Source organism: Sceloporus undulatus, chromosome 1 (assembly GCF_019175285.1).
Source record: "Sceloporus undulatus isolate JIND9_A2432 ecotype Alabama chromosome 1, SceUnd_v1.1, whole genome shotgun sequence".
In the NCBI taxonomy this organism is placed as follows: Eukaryota; Metazoa; Chordata; class Lepidosauria; order Squamata; family Phrynosomatidae; genus Sceloporus; species Sceloporus undulatus.
Window position 1 is genome coordinate 370,621,607 of NC_056522.1, and position 23,782 is coordinate 370,645,388.

The following is a 23,782-nucleotide window of genomic DNA, read 5'->3' on the forward strand; positions in this document are numbered from 1 at the left end:
ATACACTTAAAACATACTTGTTTTAACTGTTTTTTCAATGTTTCAATTTTATGTTTTAAATTGTTTTTAGTGTTGTAAATAGCTCAGTTCTATTTTAATGCTGGCCTTTGGTATTTTCTAGTTAGTTGTACTGCTTTTTAATTTATATGCTGTCTTGAATTCTGGTTTTGAGGAAGATGAGGATGATGAGGATGATTACAGCAGCAACAACAGTTGGCTTCCTGTGAGTTATTGGACTCAGGCTATATATCTCTTTGAGGGCTTTTTGTTGTTGCACCAGTCGTGGAAGTTACTTTTGATCATTTTTTAAAATCCTATATCTACCAATTGTCTCCTGCTAGTTATTTCTTCTTCAAAGCTTTCTACCTCCCATAAGTTAATGTTCTAATAGCACAGGAGGAAACTTTGTCTGGCAAATTTTAAAATAGGCTCAGCATTTCACCGATGAAAAATTGGGGCACGTGAGGCCAAGCAACCTCAGAATGTGGATAAGATTGCAGATGTCATTAAATGAGGAAGAAAATGCAAGCTAGGTGAAATTGCAGTTGTTTGCTTTTGCCTGAGCCTATTGGGAAGGACAAGATTCCTCCACTCCTCTCCACTCTTCCTTGCTGAGTAAATGCATTGCAAACTACTTTTCCAATTTGAACTCATTTTGCAGCAATTGAAATAAGCTGAGGGGAAAGGGAGGAAAGGGGCAGGAGGAAAGAGAAACTGAAACATTTTTATAAGCAGTTGAAAAAGTGACATGACAGAGAATTAACAGGAGCTTATCAGATGAACTTTAAAACCGGATCAAACATCCCAGGCTGCAGCTGGCATGCAGGATGGAGGCGGGGATTATAACATGCTAAATCGCCACCTAGTTGCCACTTGTCATCAGGCTGGGTCCTAGCTGTGCTCCACCAGCACTTTTTAGAGGTCAGAAAGCTTCTGACTTCAAAAAAGCGCTGGCAGAGTGCGTCTGGGACCTGGTTTGGACCCAGGCTGATGGCAGATGGCAATTTAGCATGTGATAATCCCTGCCTCCATCCCACATCCTGGGATGCTTGATCCGGTTATAAAGTTCATCTGATAAACTCCTGAGACTATCCCTGCCCAACTGAGGCAGTTGGAAGGTATGGGATCAATGAAAATGTGAATAATATTATTATTGACCATTACTTTCAAGCAGTCACGGCCTGTCCACAAAAAGCTAGCTAAATAAATCTTTTCTTGCCAAAACAGCATTACGAAAGAATGGAGGTGTTAAGAAGGAAAAAAAAAAATTCTGATTCTGGAGATTCACTAAATATACATTCATCAATCATTTCCACTGCATAATGAAGAACAGCTTGCAAGTCTTGGTGCAATTAATGGCACTGTTTGAATGGCAAAATGTAGCTTGTCGTACAAGGAGGATTATGCTGAATTTATTGGGAGGGCAATTTAAACAGTGGCAGGATAGTTTGTTTCACAGGCTGAATTGCAAATCAAAGCAAATCTGCCTAAAGAGAAACATGGGTGTTTCACTGCAGTAGAGAAGCATAGCTGGGGTCATCTATTACCTCTCCAAAGGCTTCCAATTACAGGAATGAGCAAAGATGAAGATTTTTTTGTGTAAACTAAAAAGAAAGAAGCTGGAATTCAAAGTGCCAGGGACATTTGGCCTTTGCATTTCTCATACCCCTACCTTATAAGAGCCAAAATACATTTATTTCATTGGTGGTTTTAATGTTAGCATCTGTAATATTTAACAGCTTCTTCTTGGGTATATGGATAAAGTGGTTATACAGTATAGTCCAAACCTGGAACTGATGGGGCCCTTCAGGTAGACTCCATCAGTGCATCTGAAGAAGGGGATTGAAATCTGTGAAAGCTCATGCCAAAATTAATGTTAGTCCTAACTGATTCCTTCTCCCTCCTACTTTTTTCCACCACTATCAAAGTCTTAATAATTTGTGATAACTGTCTTTACAAAAAGATAGAGTCTGTCCCCTTTCAGAAGCAAAGCATATAGAGAGAACAAGCATAGAACAACAGGCTGGATGCTAGAAAAGAGGGGGGTGGGAATACAGACAAATCTCTTCCACTAGTTCTGGTCCTCATAGTCCATACATCAAAGTGGTTGGCAGAGGTCCAAAACACACAGGAGAAATAATCCAGTTTGAGACTGCTTTAACTGCCCTGGCTCAATTCCTGGGAATTGCAGTTTGTTGTGGGACCAGAACTCTCTTGAGAGAAGGCTAAATGTATCACAAAACTACACTTTGCAGAATCTCAAAATGGATTATTTCTGCAATGTGCTTTGGACCAGAATTGACCAGAGCTGACTTTTGCAAATGTGTGCTTTTGTCACATTTGGACAATGTACTTCATTTGCACATGGAAAAAAAATCATTGTCATTCTCTTGCCAAGCACCCTCTTGTGAGGCGAGAAGAATAATGATGCAAAATGTGACAAGTGAAGATTTACATCCTGACAAAATATATACTTGCAGTTTCGCCAAAGCCCAAAGTGAAACAAATTACACAGCTGTAGAAAATAATTAGTACTTATTACTACTTTATTTATTTATATCCTGTCTTTTACTAAACATGTAATTCAAGGTGGCTTAGAAAAATTAAAGCAAAGTTCATATCACCAAGACATATAAAAGTTAAAATATAATTAAACTATGTCAAGCAGTTTAAAAGCATATCCATAAAATAACAGAATCCACGCTCTGATGGAGCATCTACCACTGTTGAACAGCTCTTATCATCGGGAAGTTCTTCCTAATGTTTAGGTGGAATCTCTTTTCCTGTAGATTGCATACATTGCTGTGTGTTCTAGTCTCTGGAGCAGTAGAAAACAAGCTTGCTCCATCCTCAATATGATATCCATTCAAATTAACTGAAAGAAAGAAGCTGGTAGAATGAGTTTTCATGGCCTTGCGCCTACTTCATCTGAGGAAGTAGGCTCAAGTCTATGAAAGTTCATGCTACCAGCTTCAAGTCTCCCTTTTCACACTGATATTCCAGACTAACAAAGCTATGTTTTTGAATCCTTTCAGATATTTATACATGGCTATCATGTCACTCCTTAACCTTCTCTCTTCAGGCTAAACATACCCAGTTCTCTAAACTCCTCCTCATAAAACATAGTTTCCAGATCTTTCACCATTTTGGTGGCCCTCCTCCATCCAATATGGACAGTATAAAAGATTGTTAAAAGTCATTTCCTCATATTATTCAGTGTCCAAAGAACCTTGAAACAAAGGGTCTCTATCATGGAGGGGTCCAGTCTAACCTTTCTAGGAAGGGAGTCCCAGAGTCTGGGTACAGTTACCAAGAAAGTCCTCTCCCATGTTCCTACCGGCTGGATCTGAGAGAGTGATGAGATGGAAAGCATCAGGCCTGAACTCTTCCTGGAATGAAAGATGATTAAACTGAGGTTGTTGTATTTGGGACATATCATGAGAAGACAAGAGTCATTAGAAAAGGCAATAGGAGAAGAGAAAGATCACATTCCAGGTGGATACATGCAATCAAGGAAGCTACAGCCCTGAATCTGCAAGACCAGAGCAGGGCAGTTGATAACAGGGTGACTTGGAGGTCTTTCATTCATAGGTTTGCCCAGTGGCATCATTAGGGATGGTGTCACCAACTGCGGTAACTCATGGTGACACCCACCATTAACCTCCTTCCATTTCCACCATGCAGAATCCTTAGTAATGCTTTTTTGCGCTAATGTTACTCGTAAATCGTAATTCCCATATACTACTGAATGTAATGCTAATAGTTGTGACATAAACAACTAGCAAAATTAAAATTATACCTTCAAATTACAGTATCATATGCACAACCTAAATGTATTTACATATACACAGTGAAGATTTGGTTAAAATGTGATGTCTTTATAGACATTTAAAAAGAATTTTAAAAATTTGAAGTTTGAAATTTTAATTTTTAAAAATTCTGGCACCACTCTTTTCTCCTCCCACTGATTTTTACCCCACTTCCACCATCTCTTAAGCATTATAAAGGGAAGCAGATAAATGCCACAGCCCATTTCTGCCCAAAGGTAGGTGTTTGAGGAGCAATGGGGTCACCCTCCCCTTACAGAGTCACCTGGTGCGGTTCACATCCCCTGCGCCCCAATAGTGATGCCACTGGGGTTGCAGTATGTGGTAGTTGACAGCAGTTAACAACAAGAAGGAAACCCTACTGAACATAGTAGGATTCATTTCTAAGTAAATAAATATGCCCAGATCTGTGTTCCACATTACTGGGCTGGCAACATTAGTGAAATCACTACTCTTCTAGAGTTAGAATTATATCAGTAGCAGTGCATGATAAATGAAGGCTAATTTCTTTACAGTGACTCAATGATTCCCCCTCTGCCCATCAGTTTTACTGCAATACCAGGCAATTGCGCAGCTTTGCTTATCAAGCCTTCCCTAGCCATTCCTCAGCAGATACTTCCTTGTTATTTTTAGTCTTGTGCAAACATATAGTGCTTCCAGCTATACATAAAATTGTTATCCTTTGCTTAGCATTTCCCATTAGCCTTCCCCAACATTACAAAGTCACGTGAAAGCAATGAAACAAAAGTGCATATGTAAAACATATTCCCTCTTGTTGCAAAATGTCTGTGCTGACTGAGAATTATCTTTGCCAAATATGATTCCTGAGCCAAGGGTACCATTTAAGAAATATCCAGAGGAGGACAAGGAGGGACAGCATGCCAAAGATGAATACAAAAGAGCACACTGACATAAATCAAGAATGGGCAACCTATGACCCATTGGTCTGATCTCACATGGCCTTTGGCTTTATTTCCAAAGCCTTCTAAATATGATCGCTTCAAACCTCTGCAAGACTGTTCCATCTGAACAGTTACATTTGATAAGGGAGCTATAAGAGAGCTAAATGAGTGGGTAGAGGAAGCAAGAGAGAAAGAGGCAGCAGTTGAAAAGAAAATGGGTAGATGTGAAGAAAGTTTAAATTCTTAGTCTTCATGGCTGAGAAGAGCCAACCAATCACAGCCTTTGGGATGCTATGGGAGGCAAGGGCTATGAATATAAAACCAGAGGCTTGCCTGTTAAATGGTCAGGTAGGGCCAGTTAGAAGTAGAGATACAGACGCAGGGATGGATTAAAACTTGAGATATTGACAGGTGGCAGATACGGATGGATCCTCACTTGGCCATGGAAACCCACTGACCTTGTGCAAGTCACCCTTTCTCAGCCTCAGAAGAAGACAAATTTTAGACAAATCTTGCCAAGATATGAACAAATCTTGCCAAGAAAACCCTATGATAGGTTCACCTTATGCTCAGAAGTGATTTGAATGCACACAACAACGCAAAGGGAATTATGGCACATATTACCAAACTGAGCACACAAATAAACACCTCTTCATGACCAACTAAGGTCTGAGAATCAGACCCAGGCAGGGGTATTAAGGTTAGAAGAGCAAGGTGAGCCATAGGAGCCCAAGGAGTGAAACTGTAGAGACAACCTAGAGAAGAGATCCATCACAGTGGCCTTGCCAACTTTTGGCTGCTTCTCAGCCCAACATGGGTTTCAGCTTGACCTTCCACTTGTATCCAGCTCCCAATGACATGGTATTTTTTAAGGGAAAAGCTCGCCCACTCCTGTAAATTTGACAATACATTTGGCCATCCACGAATTCTTTATCCATGGATTCAACCATTTGTGACTTGAAAATATTCAAGAATATCATAAATTCCTAAAAACAAACATTGGTTTTGGCATTTTATATATGGGACACCATTTTACTATGCCATTGGATTTAATGGTACTTGAGCATCCATGGATGTTGGCATTCATGAGGGGTCCTGGAACCAAACCCAAGTAGATACCATCAAGTCCATGTTGACTTTTGACAACCCTATGAATGAGAGACCTCCAAGTTACCTTGTCATTAACAACCCTATTACTTGTTGCTATGGTATACGCTGTACATCTTTGGACTTTCTTTTCACCTCTGAACACACCAACAGCTGAATATCCTTTCAACTTGTGTCATTAGCCACAGTGCTACTCATAGTTGTCCTCTACTAAACACCAGTATCTTGTTGAGTGCCTCCTAACCTGGGAGTCTCATGTTATGACTCTTGCTTAATTTTGGATTTTCTCATCATAGTGTTTTCATGGCAACAGACATTCAAAAGGGCTTTACGGTGCTTCCTTCTGAGCAGCTAACAAGCGTTAGCTATGGTGACTCTGCCATTGTCTCTGAGAGATCCCCTGCCATTGTATTCTCTCCCCCCCCCCACCCATGCATACACCACTGCTGTGGTGCAGTAGCTGTTTGGCACATTTGGTCTGGCTCCTCAGCAAAAGCTTGTCTGTCATGGAGGACTTTATCAGCAGCACTTCTGCTATCAACATAGCCTCTTGCCTCACAGGAGCAGGCAGTCTCACTGCCATGAAAAAGGTAGTGCCATGGTGAGTTGGAAATAATTACAATAAATTAAATAGAAATGCAACTAATCTCGCTATTATGTAGACAAGATGACTAGGAGACTTGTGCACCTGCCTTGACTATTCTGGAGTGTCTTCCTTTTTATGGATCACACTAATTAAAACTAGACTTGTATCTGATCATTGTTGATATGTAGGACATCAGAGGGCTGTCCTTGTAAATTAGAACACACGGCCACTATTCTTAGTACCTGAGAAAACAGTGTGGTAGTGGTGACCTGAGAACTGCTTCTCCTGCCAGTATTGTATAGGGGTATAAAGAATATTTGAACATCTTTGTGTCCTTAATGAGAAAGGGTGTCTCAGCACATTTCAACACATTCTGAGATGCCCCATCAAAAAATTGTCAACTGAGACAAGAGCTTTCATCCTTGTGCAAGAATAGAAATAGCAGCACTTTTTAGGTTGGGAGATTATTGGCAGAAAAACATTGGGTGTGTTTACATCAGCCCAAATACCCCAGTCTGCTTCCAGAGTATTCTGTCTCGGGGCTGCCCTGAATTCCCTCTACTACCTCCACATTTCATAGTGACGTCGGATGGTTGCCGCCACTGGCACAAGGTTGAAAATGAGGTGCCTTTGAGGCCAAAAATGAGGTGCCAGCGTTGATCAAATGGCTGGGCACCTCATTGTGACCTCAGAGGGGGGTGACTTGTGCCAATGGCAGAGGCACCAGAAAGCACAGCAACGTACTCTGTAAACAGCCACCCAGCATCACTCCAGAGTGTTCTAGAATTTTAAAGAAAATCCAGAGCAAAATGTAAGTCTTTTACATGTGAATTAAGGCAGGGATGGCTCTGGATTTGATGTGGAACTGGCCTCACAATGTGAAAACAGTTTGATCAGGTCACGGCAAGGATGGGGAAAAATCCAGTTCATTCAGCCCACGTAGACATGCCCATTGTGGCCAGAATCCCACTGATTTCTTATGGATGCAAACATTTCTCTAGTTGGACTACAGGTTTGCAGAAACTGGGTTGCATATGCAGTGCATGGAGGTGCATGGACATGCACTGTGTATAGATTAACATGTGCAGTTGGTTGTATATTCAATTCCACATTTTATGTCTTGGTACAGCTGTGCAATATTGTCATTTGGTACCAAGGTTGTGCAGCACAGTTAATATATATTTCTTTATGTGGACATTTATGTTATGCAATTCTAATGTAGGATTTGGGACAGTATTTTGCACCAAAAACTTATATTTTGGCAAAAAAAAAAGGGGGGGAGCAAACCTGGGTGAATATTTTTTGCAAAAAAGTCCTTAAATATGAAAAATCATATAAAAAGACACTAAAACTCTCATAATCATACTCACGGTAGAGAAAACTTTTTGAAATCTTTTGTTCCTGTGCATGAGGATTTGCACTATTGTTGTTGTGTATCTTCAAATCTTTTCTGACTTATGGTGACCCTACAGTAACCCTATCAAGAGGTTTTCTTGGCAAGGTTTGTTCAGAGAGAGTTTACTTTTGCCTTCCTTTGAGGCTAAAAGAGTATGACTTGCCCAGGGTCACCCATTGGGTTTCCATGGCCGACCAGGAATTCAAACCTTGGTTTCAGAAGTCATAGTCCAATGCTTAAACCACTACACCAAGTTGACTCTCTCTGAATCCCTAGGTTTGCCTAAATTACCAGTACAGCAAGCAACACAGCTAAAGAAGGGGAGAGAAACTATGACAAGAATGCACCACCTAGAATTGCCAGAGTGAAAACCAGAGAAGGCTCTTGCACCTTTAACGGTTGGGTAAAAGAGAATTTCAGCAGCTGTTGCTTATCACATAACCAAGCATTAAGATGCACCTGATGAAATTCCTTCTTCCATACAACCATTCAAGGTACCGAAAGTCTCTCCAGTTTTCATTCTTGCAACTCTCACCATCACTGCCTTGGGAAGACCTCTTCTTCCATGAAAATATATCAAGGTGTCACAATCACAACTGAAAATTTACTGAGATGATCTTTCCAAATAAGTGAATAATAGTGAGATTAGGTGAATAATAGTGAGATTAGAATTACCTGTTTCAGTTCAGAAACAGGACTCTTCTAGATTGATCTGAAGAAGCACAAAGTTTGTGACTGTACAGTTTTGCTGGGTTTTGCCAGTTGATGTAGTTGCGTCTGTGATCACTTGCTCCATTCTTTGGCAGGGGCTGTTTATGGTAATTTCTTGGATCTGTGCTAGTACTCTCCCAAAGGATGGATGGATGGAGATTGTGTGTGTGAGAGAGAGAGCGTGTGTGTGCTCAGTTTGCTAAGATGATCCAATATTTGAAGGGCAATTTTTCTTTTCCATTTTTTTTAAATCTAAGATTTAAATTTAAAGCACAGCAACATAAAGTGCTCTTTTACACTATGCATTATAACTCTCTGGGGGAACAATTAAGAAGGAGAAAATATGCATTCCCACATACACACACATATATATTCTGATATGTCTTAGAATGTAAGAGAACCTCACTTAAGGATGGGAATAAAATGTTGTAGTTGATGCTGGGAAGTGCCAGAAAATAGTCCAGAAAGTAGAAACCTTGCTCAAACCAGAGAACTACAGTAACAAATACTGCAACATTTTGACAGATTGGGCCTATTTGGTAGAACTAGTATCGCTAGATCTCAGGGCCCTGAGTCAATTTGAGTCTCCAGCTTCTGTGGGTCATCTTCAGGCAGAAAATAAGGGTTCAAATTCTCCAGTTTTGGAGAGCTCAGGTCCAGGCAAGAGGAAAGGGCTGGGTTCAAATTTAGCTCAGCTATTAATTTTTGCTACAATTTGCAAAATCTGATTGATTTGCTGCTGCAACGTGTATAGAGTCTTGGGAGGGTTTCTTGATTAGTTGTTAGATTTCCCCTCCCTTCTCAGTTGTTGTGGCACCAGGACGCAAAGTCCGTTCTGTTCTGCATCCACCTTCTAGCTAGAAGCAAGTGTGTGTGTGTGTGTGTGTGTACACGTATGTGTACGTGCGCATGTGCATGTGCCTTCATGACACCTAGTGATTTAGGATGAACCCATGAATTTTTCATAGGTTATTCTTAAACAAGGAATTCTCAGAGGTGATTTTGCGAGTCTTCCCCCCTCAAATACATCTTACAGCACCTGGTGTTTGTTTGTGGTCTCCTATCCAAATACTAACCAGGATTGACCCTGCTAGATCAGACAGGATCTGGTGCCTTGAAGTAAATAGGCTAGATGAAATCTTTTTCATCCTCTCTCCCTACATAAGTGACATGGAATATGCCGTTCATTTCACCTTGTTCTGGGAACATTTAAGATTTCTGTCTTAATTTCCAGAGTTCTAATCGCTCTCTCTTTCTGTGTGTGCATATGTGTGCGAATGACAAATTATGAGAAAGTATGACCAGTACTTAATATATAACTCATCTGTCAGGGATGCTTTGATTGAGAGTTCCTGCATGGCAGGGGGTTGGACTGGATGGCTCTTGTGATCTCTTCCAACTCTATGATTCTATATGAACTCTTCATGATTCACCAGGGGCCATCCTTAAGTCTCAGGTTTTGGCCTGGAAACCTCAGGGGATGGAACAGTCCTAGGTAGAAGACAAAAATGAACATCAAGGAAAGCAGATATATTTATTACTTATTGCCAGTGTCAGTGTCCTTTGCATGTATGAGATGCCCCTGGTTAAAATGCTCAAAATGAAGTGGTGGCACAAAGCAACTCTAGATTATGCACTGGGAGAGCGTGTACCATTTCGTTCTTTCTTTTTTCTATTTCTGTCTTCCCTAGCCACATTGAGGGGAAGCTTTGGAATCCCCTTATCATTATTTAATCCAGTTTCTGTTTGCATTTTGTAAATCATTTTATATAACACGTCATGCTCAAGTGTCGCTGCATTTGGAACAACCAAAATGCCCTGGCCCCTTTTGAAACAATACTGCATGCTCACTTTTGATGGGTGTTGTATATTTATAGCCTGTGTTATATAATGACAAAGAAGACGGTGTCCCATTTGCAAAAAACAGAGGCACCAAAAACTGCTCAGTACACTCTTTGCTTAATGCATTTTTTTTTAGCACAGAGGTTATTTCAGCTGATGCTTGGGAGGTTCTTGGCTTGAAGCTTCTCCGCAATAATTTCATGACTGGTAATGCTGTTAAACTCCTTAATGAGTAACATTTAAGCATTGCCTTTTCTCATTACTGGGAGGAGGGGAGACAAATTGCTGCTTTCTTGGGGCATTTTGGACGGATTTTTCTGTTCAAATGTTAGGCCTCTAAAGTAACACAAAACAATGAGTAATGTTAAAAGGAGTAATGGCAATGAGTCATGAGGAAAGGTTTGTAACAAATTGGATGGCACATTTCTTTTTATATTTACACTCTCCATATACATACACACATACCTAAGTTGTTTTAGTTTGCATTTTCTTAAGGTTAGACTTAGTTCATCCCTTCCATATTTACTGGGACTTGCTATAGTTATTGGAGGCTGCATCTGTGCTGCAGAAATAATGTATTTTGATGCTGCTCTGACTGTCATGGCTCCATCCTGTGGAATCCTGGGATTTGTTGTGGCTCCAGAGCTCTCTGACAGAGAAGGCTAAATATCTTGCCAAACGACAAATGCCAGAATTCTTTAACAGTGAGCCAAGGCAGTTAAAGTGGTGTCGAATTGCATTAGTTCTGCAATGCAGATGCAACCGTCGTCTACTTCCTCAGATGCATGCATTTTAAAGGTTCAACTGAAATTTTAAAGAGAAATTGGGAGACTGAAGGAAAGTCCCAAGAGGAGCAGAATCCATAATGCGAGGAGCAGTGCCCTCATTTCCCCCTACCAATAGCTACAGCCTGGAATCACCCTTTTTCAGGGGCAGTTTCTTGTTTTACTGGGTGCAGTTTCTGCCTGAAACAGAACCATTGTCAGGGTTAGGTTTAATGTCCAAATTGAATTACATTTCATTACCCAAGAGAGACTTGAGAAAGATTGGGGTTAGGATAACGGCACAGAGAATCTCACATTACTGCTATCTTCACCATCCCTGCATTAGAGATAACAAAACCTCTTCAGTTTTCCAGGGCTGGCAGTCGGTTAACCTTTACTTAACCTTGAGTAAGTAAGTCAACCTCACCCCTGCTCCCCCGCCTTTTAAGTAGTCCTTAAATAACTCTTAAAATCCCTAAATGACATAAGCAACCCTCAAAGTCCCTAAATAACATAAGCCACATTGACGAAACACATCTCTTATTCTTAAAGTCCAAATCCATGCCACTGGACCTTTATTCATAAATTCTCACGCAAGGGAAGTGAATTCTGACGGCAAATTCTCATCACATTAAAGACCATGGCTCTTGCCATACAGCAGAATGAGTTTCCATTTCCTTTGAGAAGGCCTTTGAGTGCTGGTTAATTTACTCCCCTTTCCTCTCGTTCATCTCCTTTGAGCCTTAACTTTTAACACTGAGCTTCAGGTTTCTCTCATTGTGGGCCTCTGTATTCTCAAGAAGGGGAAAAGGGGAATGAGAGAAACTTATTTTATTACTGGGAACTCTTATGTGAGAGAGAAAATCTGGTCTGATTTCCTGCAGAAGATCTGCTGGTTTGGGGATTTTGGTACATTTATCTGCTGGGATTTGGTTCCAGGACCCCACATGTGTATCAACATTCATGGATGCTCAAGTCCCATTAAATACAGCATCAAAGTAAAATGGTATCCCTTATAAACAGTGGCAAAATCAAGGTTTGTCTTTTGGAATTTATATATATATTTAAATATTTTCAAATCGTGGATGGGTTGACTCTGTGGATAAAAAATGCATGAATACAGAGGGCTGGCTGTAGTTTACATTTCTCAGGTCTCTCTCTCAAGTCATCTGAGGTAAAATGAAATTGTACCCACCTTTCAAACATTTGGAAAGTTTGCCTTTGAAATTTATCTTAATTGAGAGGAGCTTTTGAATTTTCTTTTTAAAAACCACTTTGCTATTGTTGTTAGCTGCTCTTGAGTCATCCTCAACTCATGGCGACCCTATGGATGAGACAGCTCCAAGATCTCCTGTTCTCTGCTACTCTACTTAGGTTCTACGGGTCCAGGTTCAAGGTCTCCATGACTGAATCTAGCCATTTGGATTGCTGTCTTCCTCTCTTTCTGCTGCCTTCTCCTTTTACCAGCATCATTGCCTTTTCTAATGAGTATTTCTTTCTTATGGTGTACCCAAAATATAACAGCCTCAATTTTGTCATCCTCACTTTCAGGGAGACTGCAAGCTTTATTTGTTCTAGGACCCATTTGTTCTTCTTCATTCTTTGCTTCAGCCAGCTTGGCAATATACATAAATGTTTATTTCTAACTAAAACCTATGTATCCAGGACAGGGTTATAACTATGGTGGTAATATGAGGGCATTGTCCCTCCAAGTAAGAATCCTGCCTTCCCAAATGACATTTTCCCTCAGTCCCCAATGATCTAACATTATAGAGAATGAGCCAGTGAAAATTGTTCATACTTAGACCTCTTACATTTGCTGTATTTGCATTCATTCCCTTGGTCATTTCCCCTTCTCTTTTCTTTAAATGCATGACCAGTATTTTCTCATGCTCAGCTGAAATTTTTAAGTTACATTTACAGTAATGCTAGAAATTTGGAAGCCAAAGGAACCATAGAATCATAGAGTTGGAAGAGACCACAAGGCCCTCCAGTCCGACCCCCTGCCATGCAGGAACGCACAATCCAAGCACTCCCAACCGATGGCCATCCTGCCTCTGTTTAAAGACTTCCAAAGAAGAAGACTCCACCATACTCCAAGGAAGAGTGTTCCACTGTCAAAAAGCTCTTACCATCAGAAAAGTCTTCCTCTTGTTGATATGTCTCTTTTCCTGTAGTTTGCATCCACTGTTCCGGGTTCTATTCTGTGGAGCTGCAGAAAACAAGCTTGCTCCATCCTTGATATGACATCCCTTAAGATTCTTATTTTTTTGATCAACGGTTGAATCCTCAGATACAGAGATGGCGAACAGGGAGGGCCCACTGAAGGTGAAAAGGTCCTGTATCCTAGTATTTGCCTCATCTACAGTGAAACTATTGAATCAATGGGGTTTACCTTTCAACACTTGATTCAGTGGGTCTACTGACGCTTTGAGTAACAATGGGATTCAGGCCTATGCATTCTGTTTTTGAATTCATTCATCACTCCCCATTATCCCGCTCCACTATTTTTCTTTACATTCTCCACTCATATTAGAGCTAAGACACACAGAGTTGCATTGACAGATTGTTGACTGCCATTCATGTAGTCAAAGAAAGTTAACTGAGGGTGTTGCTGTTTTATGGGCTTGCAAATGTGGATATAAATGTTATGTGGCCTATGAAACATTGACGATATAATGGGTCAGCTGCAGCTGTAAATGTAGATATTGTACTAATGTTTTCTTTACTGTGAGTTCTTTTTAGTACAATTTTCATTGGAAAAAGGTATATAAACAGACAAGGAACAACAGGAACAATTTGTCATGGTAGAGATGGAAAGAATAATCACAATGATTCATTCTCAGGGTGAAAAAAATTGGGAGAAGCAGTTGGGAATCCCCATCAAAAAGAATAATAGAACAGAAAAGAATGTGGGGTGATTTTCTTCTTGTTATTTGACATCCCAAAGTGTTGAACATAAATTATTCTATAGAGAAAAACATTCTTTAAATTTTTAATTTTTGTTTTGCAAAAAGCCTATCTCTTTCCTGTGTGGAAACTATTATTTCCTATGCAAAAAACAGGTTTCCGCACAAGAAAACATATTTTTCTTTGCATAATAAATCCTACACAACATTGTAGACTGTTTGAATATATGGAGAATACTGTGGAGGGATACTCATTTTCCCCCCACAGTGAGAAGAAAGCTACTTCAACTATTAATCCTTGCATTTGAGTACAAAATCATTGAGGATTTCCAAACCCATGGCAGAAAGCATGGGTTTCTTTCCACAGAAGGACTCCCACAAGTTGTTCTTAGATGCATAAATGAAGACATTGGCTTTGTCAGATGGAGCACACCAAAGGACCAGACATACATAGTCTCAAATCCTGTTGGTACACTATGGTTGGTAACAATATACTAGAATAAATTGTGACAGCAGGAGGAAAATGGCAACAAACATTGTGGCCATGAAAGAAGTACAACAGGAATGGCTTTCCAAAGCTGTTGAATGATCTTCCCAAGGACATGTGGTCCCTCAAGGGAGTTTTTGTAGCTCTCACTTCCTCCACACTCACCTTCCCCCCCCTCACTCCCTGAAAAGAAGACTTGACTCCTTCTTTGGTGGCTTTTAAATAGAATCTGGATGGCCATCTGTTGTACCTTGACTACTTTGATTGTGTATTTCAGTATGGCAAGGTGTTGGACTGGATGGCCCTTGTGATCTCTTCCAACTCTATGTTCTTGTGATTCTTTGATTCTCTCCTGGAAGACTCCAGGATAGAATTGCCAGATCAGGATCATCCCAGAACCTGAGGTTTCTGGACCAAACTTTTCTGGAACATTTTCTGCAGCTATCTCTGGTTGGGAAACTGCAGAGAGTTCTATATCCCCCCTGCAACACATTTTAAGAGCATATGAGGGAGACTGAAGTGAGAGAGGATTATCTCCATGGTGCTTTGCCCCATGGAAGCTGTTTCATAGCATTCATATTTAGCTGAAGAATGGGAAGCAGGCTTATGTATACCATGCCCTTGTGCATGCATATTATAGTGTATATACTCAATTATAAGTCAACCTGATGTATAAGTCAAGGTCAAGTTTGGGGGCTAAAATTATGGATTTTGCCATGAATTGTGGCAATATTGGTCCATGATTAGGAACTGGACCAATATAAACAGGTGCAGGATGCTGAGCTTCTCTGTCAGAGTTTATCTGAGTATCCTGGAGAATAGCACGTTGCTCTGACGATCTTGGACTTTCTTGCCTGGAACCCTGCCTCTTGACTACAGACGTACCTGAAACCCTTGACTCTTGGATTGAATTGCTGACCTGCTTTCTGGAACCCTGGCCCCTTGGTTTGCCTCCTGACCCTGCTATATTGGACATTGGACTAGTATTTGATATTGGACTTGGTTTCTTGCTTCTCCAAAGACCATGTGTTTGTTTGCCTTTAAAGCTGGTCTCAGCCCTTATCAGCAGCAGTCCTTGGCTGCTTTCCCAGACACACAACAAGGTGAGCCCCCATTCATCAACAAGTCAGGTTCTGGTGAGGAATTGAAACAGGGGTCCTTCTTCTGATTATGTAGCTGTAAATAATTTTTTTTTAAAAAAAATCCAAAATATTCAAACACCCCCCCTATAGTTTTCAAATGCAGACAAAAAGTATGGACAATCGGACGGGAAAATGCCACCCCTTTTTGCTGTGTACCATTGCCACAGCAACCAAACAGTGAGGCATGGCTGTGCAACAAAAAGGAGCTGCCTAGAGCAGCTCCTTTTTGCGATGTCATAAGAGCTGTGCTGCAAGCCTTACGACGCTGCTTCCTGGAAGAGATGTGTGGGCGTTCAGACACCCACACATCATCAACACGCTCCCTGTGTGGGCAGTGCCACTCAGTGGTGGCACCACCCGCACGTAGTAGTGTTGGTGTGCGATCCGGAGCCCTACTATTGCCACCAGGACACCACTTCGTGGCAGTCTGTATCGGCTTAAAGTCTGTACCTTCAAGTTGTTTCTGACTTATGGCAACCATAAAGCAAACCTGTCATAGGGTTTTCTTGTCCATATTAGTTCAGAAGGGGTTGCCTTCGCCTTCCTCTAAGGCTGAAAAAGTGTGACTTGGCCAAGGCAACCCAAGTGGGTTTCCATGGCTGATTGGGCATTTAAAAACTGGTCTCCTGGAGTCCTAGTCTAAAGCTCAAACCATTACACCACATTGGTTCACAGAAAATGCTATAATTGGGGGTGCATTCTGCATAAAATTCACTCATGGAAGGAAGGAGTAGCCCACAAATGTTCAGGGAGGCAATTCCAAGAATATGGAGCAGCAAGTGGAAAAGGACGAAGTTGATCTAAGGAAGAAGAAACCCTTGGTTGACTGAGAAGCATAGGCCTGTTACAGACTGCCAAAATAAAGCTGCTTCGGGTCTCTTTGGAGGTATGCTGTTTAAATGATGCATGCATCCTAAGAATCCGGAAGCTGCACCAAAGCTGCACTCCAGTCCTTAGAAATGGAGCGTGGCTTTGGCGCGACCTCCGGACTCTTAGGACCCATGCATCATTTAAATAGCATACCTCCAAAGAGACCCGAAGCAGCTTTATTTTGGCAGTCTGTAACAGGCCTTAGAGATCCTAGAATACCATTCTTGATCAGGCTGGTAAAAAAAACCAAACCAGGAGCCTGGAAGATCTGAAGAGCTAAGTTGTGTAAGGCTTTGAATGTTAAACAAGAAGCTTGTTCTCAATATTGGAATTTATTTATTATTTCAACTTTTATTTATTTATTTATTTAATATCCTGCCTTTCCTGGGACCCAGAGGAATTCACAACATGACTTCAAACAATGCAGAGGAACATTTTTGCAGGAATATAGTTTGTGTATTCATATAGTTCTCTTCATTCTTTCCCTCGCAACACCAGATTTCCCCCCTTTTTTAAAGAAATGCATTTTCTTTATTTTTCCTCCTCAATCCCCTTTATCCCCCTCTCTTTTTGCTCCAGTATTTTAATAAGATTTTGTTATCTTTTTGTCAGCAGTGTGACTGTTCAGTGTCATTATTGTGTTTTGTAAAGCGCCTGGAGCACCAGCTGACAGCCGTGTGTGTGTGTGTGTGTGTGTGTGTGTGTGTGTGACATATAATTAACATTTTTATTTGATGTCCCCTGCAGTTTGCACTGCAAGTTACAGCAGACAAAAAAGCAACTGGTGGCTTTTAAATGAAGATCTATGCACTTTGTATTTGGGTCATAGCAGGGAGATAAAAGCATCTGGCTGTGTTTTGCTGTTTCTTTTCTAGCTGTTTCCACTAAACTCTAATAAGCACATTGTGGCTCTAAATTATCCTAAGCAGCTGCATTAACTCCAGGCCAGCAGCAACCACATCCTTACAGTATTTGTGTTTGTGTGTTTTTTAATGAAGAAAAGGAAAGCTTTGATCATCGAGTTCATTTCCGAGATTAACTTTCAGCGTGTCAAATACTGTCCCCCTCCTCCTTCAGCCCAGTAACTACCAGTACAGCATTACTGAAATCATTCTAAACTGCAGAGGAGAGATGAGTAAATGTGGGCTACACATTTACTGAATTGTCAGTTTGTTGTTGTTCTTGTTGTTGTTGTTGTTGTTGTGTACCTTCATATATTTTCTGACTAGCAGTGACCCTAAAGTGAACCTATCATGAAGTTTTCAGTAAATGTATTTTTTGTTGTTGCTATTTTGTTTTATAGAAAAGAATGCAGGGACATTAGTGATGTAGTGGATAGCCTGTTTACTGGGTGGAAGATGAACCATTTGCTGCTTAACTTGGGAGGGGAAATTAAAGACAATATGGCTGAAATCCTGCATTGTTGTCACAACTACAATGATAGAACTCTATGGCTGTAGTTATGATTGATTTTGCTTCCCTCCAGCTTACCTTTATGGCTTGGCAGCACCCCCAATGAAAGGTGCTAGAGATCAGAGCACTTGCGAATGATGTCCACATCACACTCCTGGTCATGCAGTGCCTTGGGAACAGGCAGCTGGAGAGATCTCTTAGGGTCCTGCCACAACTGCTTGTTCCAACGCACCCTGTGGCTGGGAGCATGCTGGGGACATCATTTCCAGGATGTGAAGATAAGTTTGGGGAGTCATGTTAGGCCATTCAGGACCATAAATGTGAACACCCAGCCATTACAGTATTGTTATGTCCAGCTTATGATAGTGTAACTGCTGCATGGGGATTCTAGGAGGAAAGAAAAAAATTACCCCAACTTGAAAAATATATTTTTAAAACTAAGGTTGCATCTTCACTGCAGAAATAATGCAGTTTGACCCGTAACTGCCATGGCTCAATGCTATGGAATCCTGGGATTTGTACAGTGGGCCATTCATTATCTGCTGGGATTTGGTCAAGTCCCATTAAATGCAGTGGGGTAGTAAAATAGCAACCCTTATATAAAATGGCAAAATCAAGGTTTGCTTATTGAAATTTATATTTTTTTGAATATTTTCAAAGCATGGATGCTTGAATCTGTGGATAAAGAACCCATGGGTATGGAGGGCTGACTGTAGTTATTTGTTATTTGTTGCTGTTTTGTGAAATATTTAGTCTTCTCTCTCAGAGAGTGCTGGTACCACAGCAAACTACAAATTCCAGAATTCCATAGCATTGAGGCATGGCAGTCAAAGCAGTGTCAAGCTGCATTACCTTTGTAGTGCAGGTTAGACCATAGTTATGAATGTGTAACTAATCAGGCAATGTAGGATATTGGTAATCATCTTTAGTGTGAAAAAATTGCACTAAAACACACTGCGATGAATGTTTTGCACTATTCTTTGTGCAAAACATTGTACGAACTAAAGTTTGGGGAGACAAATGAATTTTTTCCCCACATAAGAATCCAAAATAAGAAAAATCATCGAAAGATACACCAAGTCAGTTACAATCATTGCCCATGGGGGGAAAGACTTTTGAAATGCTTCACTCTCACAAGCAAGCATGAACAAAATAAGCAAAGATTGACATCTCTAGTTGCTACATGTTCCTAATATTATTAGGTTATCTTTGAACACCTGCATAAATCACTGTGAGCTATCTGAGCCTCTTTGAACACCTATTCAAGTACTTCCAATGCTCCAGGATGTTTATAACTGAAACAAAAAAAGCCTTATTCCAAGTGGAAGTGAAAAAAAAAGAATGCCAAAAAATGAGCTGGATAACAATTTTAACTTGGAAACTGCAGTCAGGAAGGAAGAGGAAGAAAGGATAGTTATTTGCACTTTCTCCATCGGAAAATAATGCAGTTGGACGCCACTTTAACTGCCATGGCTCCTGTGAATTGCCCTCTTTGTCAGAGAAAGGTAACGAACTTGTAAAACTTGAAATCCTAGGATTCCATAGGATGGCGCTACAGAACTTAAAGTAGTGACAAATTGCAACATTTCTGCAGTGTAGGTGCACCCTCACTGGCACCTAGTTCTAAATAAATACACATAAAGACTGAGTGTGTTTTGTTTGTCAGATATTCCTTGCATTTATTTCTGCCATTTCATTGACATTTTGACATGCTCTCAGTGGGTTCACTGTGTATCATGCTTAACAAATGATGCAGCTATGATAATACACATCAACAAACATCAGCACCACTATCTTAATTTTCTCTTCTTAAGTAACAAGGCTGTTGGTCATTCTGCACAGAAGTATGTGATTGTATCTGTTCTGCTTTCTTTGCTGGTTTTAATCTTGAGGAAATGAATTCAAAAATTATGCTCTGTTTAAAGACCTCCATCCATCACCCTCCGAAGCAGTCTGTTCCACTGTGCATAGTTATAGAGTTGCTAAGAAGAGATACACTAGGGCTGCAATCTGGTCGGTGTCTTTGTTGTAGATTCATTGCCATCAAGTCAAGTTGATACCTTGCACATGCATAGATTTCCCTGTGGAAGTGATCAGATATTTTGGTCTCATGAGGTTTTTTAAATTATTTTTTATTCATTTAGTAAAATTAAAATACAATGTACAGTGCATATTGAAAGCAAATATAAGTATATGTTTATATAAATTTACAAGCAGTTGGTCATTCTAACTAAATCCCATTTTCTTTTATCATCTTAACTTCAACATAATCTCTAGCATTCCACATTAATGCACTCTCAGCTCACAGAAAGTTATATATACAGAATTTGCTCCTCCTCCTGTAGCCTAGAAAATGTAATATTTACATTTTTCCACACTTTTATTCTTCCTGATTTTGTTTGCTATCCATTGATGATGATGATGATGATGATGATGATGATATATGATTGATGAAGTTATATTCTTATATTACATTGTTATCAGTACTATAAATATCTTTTTCATCTAGTTGAATCTGTAGTTGTTTCAGAGAGTTCTTTTTTCTATACCACAAATTTCCCTCAATATTCTTTAGCCGGAGGTCAATCTTTTTCTACTTTGCTTGTTGATTTGTTATTCACTTAAAAAAAAAAAGTCAGCCTGTCCATTCTGGTCTCATGTTGAATGTCCAGATTCAGTGCATGATTGCAGAACCAGAGTTGCACATTTGGTGCCATTATGCATTCCACAGGGCAGGTGTGGGTGTGCACTGTGCATTACACATGCAGATGTGCATGCACATTTGGTTGCACATGTCACAATGCACCAATGAGAGAGCATTGTGTAGCTACACATAATTCTATGAGTATAATGTTATTCACTGGAGTTGTATGCCACCTTTTACTTCATGTAACTTTACATTTGCTTTGCAGAGGCACTAGAAGAAAACGTTTGTGAATTGTGACTTCCCAGTAATGTAACTACAGCCTTCAAATGGATACCAATGATACAAAACTGACCAGTTCTAACTCCTGAATGTACAAGTCCACTTATGAGGACATAACTCACATGCAGGATTCTGACCAGTCTGTGGCCGCATCTGTATGGCCCCAAAGGCCTGTTTCCCCCTCCTGCTGGTTTTGGTGGCATTCTATTCGGAAGATGCACGAACCAAACCCAAGTTCTGATGTCAACAGTCCAGACAAATCCGGCACATTTAGCACCATTTCTTTCTTTCTTTCTTTCTTTCTTTCTTTATTTATTTCAATTATTTATATCCTGCCTTTCTCCCACAATGGGATTCAAGGTGGGTACAATGGGATTCAAGCATCATAACTGGGGTATAACACCCTTAAAACAAATTTTAAAAACCTATCTTGTACTCTGGAACTTCTGGGAAGTTCTGGCACTGTCCATTCCTGCACTGGGATGGCTGTCTACACAAGTGTTATACTGAGCTACTGGCACACCCACCACCATCACAGGTCACTCACTCTAACGTCAGAAGAAGGTGCCCAGCCATATGGTGTTTCTTTGGGCACCTTGTTCAGACTTCAAAAGCAAGTGACCCATGGCAGTGGCAAATGCACCAGGCTCAGCAGGATGCCTGTGTAGACAGTTACTCCCATGCAGGAACAGAAGGCTAGGTAATGGGGGAAGTTGGTGCAGCTCTTGCCAGTATATTGTGGGCTGGAATATACTGGCCAAAGCAGACAGAACTTTGTTTCTTCATTGTAGAATCTCAGCCAGAATTTAGATAGCTGTTCCACCCTCAGCTGTTTGCCGCAGTCAACTTGAGAAATAATGGAAAAGAACGAAGTGGGTGTTATACTGGCAAAGCCCATAGTATTTGGTTTCAAACACTGTGTTAGTCTGTTTCAATATAAAATGAAAACAAAAAGCTGGCATGAAAATGAAGGAAGGAAGCAGTCCCTCTGAGGCTGACTGGTTTATTTTAACATGAGCTTTTGTGGATTAGTGGATTGACATCCATGAAAGCTCATGCTAAAGTAAATCAGTCATTCTCAAAGGTGTTGCTTGATTTCTTCAATGTTCTCTCTTTTCTGTTTTACCCATAGAACTTGGTTACATACAAGGCATTATTTCCTTCTTCACCTCACTAGAAACGTTTATTTGTTTCTTATGTATCCGGTTTTTCTCCCTTGCAGATAATCTTCAGAAAAATCAGTGATGTCAAAAAGGAAGAGGAGGAGCGCATGAGGCAGAAGAATGAGGTGACTTTGAGCATCCCTGTAGACCATCCTGTAAGGAAGCTCTTCCAGAAATTCAAGCAGCAGAAGGAAATGCGAAACCAAGGCACAACGATTATTGACCCGGAGAGGAACACCCTCCAGGTGGAGACCCGGACCATGCAGAACGGTGCCGCCATCACTGGCACAAGTGTGGTCACTGTGTCTCAGATCACACCCATCCAGACATCCCTGTCCTATGTGAAAACCAGCGAGGCTATCAAACAGAATAACCGGGAAGCCTTGGAGCTCAAGCCCAACACCAATGGAGAACAAAAATGCCTCAAGGTTACTAGCCCCGTAAGGGTGAAAAATGGGAATGGGAAAGGATGGCTTCGGCTAAAGAATAATATGGTGAGCCAAGAAGAGAAAAAGGAAGAGTGGAATAATGTCACCAAGGCAGAGTCCATGGGTCTGTTGTCTGATGACCCCAAGAGTATCGACTCAGAGAATGGGGTAAATAAAAACCCATTGAGGAAAACAGACTCATGTGACAGTGGGATAACTAAAAGTGACCTTCGTTTGGACAAAGCTGGTGAGAACCGTAGCCCTTTGGAACACAGCCCTATTCAAGCGGATGCAAAACACCCCTTTTACCCTATCCCTGAACAGGCCTTACAAACTACCCTCCAGGAGGTTAAACATGAACTCAAAGAAGATATTCAGCTGCTAAGCAGCAGGATGGCTGTCCTGGAGAAGCAGGTGGCTGAGATTTTAAAAATACTGTCTGAAAAAAACACGCTGCAGACACCTTCTCCAAAATCTCATTTATCTCCTCAGCTACCATCCCAAATATCTTGTCAGGACATTTTTAGTGTCTCAAGGCCAGTGTCGCCAGAATCAGAAAAAGAGGAAATCCACTTTTAATATACACCTGTTTCTCTTTGTATACTAAAGGTATACCGTGAAATGGGCATGCACACAGAGACATACACAGACACGCACACACACAAATATATAGCATATCTATAGAAGTGCCTATGTATGTGTCCGTGTGTGTATGTGTATATATAGAATAAATTATATAGAGATATATAAAAACATATATTTTCACTTGCATTCAATATGACTTGAACACAGAAAAATGGATTTTGATATGTACATACTGCATGTCCAGCTGGATTCTGGCCTGCCAAAGAAAACAGTTATTAACATAGATATTGCTTGTATAATATGCAGTTGACTGCATGCACACTTTCAATTTATTTATAATCTCTATTATAAAATAAAAGGATGGATTTTGTTTAAAAAGAGAGCGAGAGAGAGAGTGAAATGTCCTATTTCAAGAGCCAGGGACTGTATTGATCTTAATGTTTTTAAATGAATTGGGTCCAAGATTCTATATCATGGTCTATATTGTATAACTTTACAAATCTTAAGCTGTGTTGAAGAGATAGAATGAAACCCTGTTAGTAGCAACATGCATCAGGCATGTCAGATGCTCATCAGCCACTTCTGATCCACATTGGGCACTTCAGATGTGCACGGTGCTCTTCTGATGTACATTGGCTTCTTTTGATGCACATTGGGCACTTCTGATGTACATTGGCTTCTTTTGATGCACATTGGGCACTTCTGATGTACATTGGCTTCTTTT

At 40.5% G+C, this 23,782-nt stretch overlaps 1 protein-coding gene across 1 annotated transcript in view; it reads left to right on the forward strand.

The window, feature by feature from the left end:
- Positions 1–23,434, forward strand: part of KCNH5 (potassium voltage-gated channel subfamily H member 5) — a 246,221-nt gene extending 222,787 nt beyond the window's left edge. The window contains exon 11 of the mRNA XM_042459356.1: positions 22,105–23,434. Within this exon, the coding sequence (XP_042315290.1) occupies positions 22,105–23,052 (948 nt within the window). The 3' untranslated portion in view covers positions 23,053–23,434. The remainder of the gene's footprint in view (positions 1–22,104) is intronic.
- The last annotated feature ends 348 nt before the right edge of the window (positions 23,435–23,782 follow it).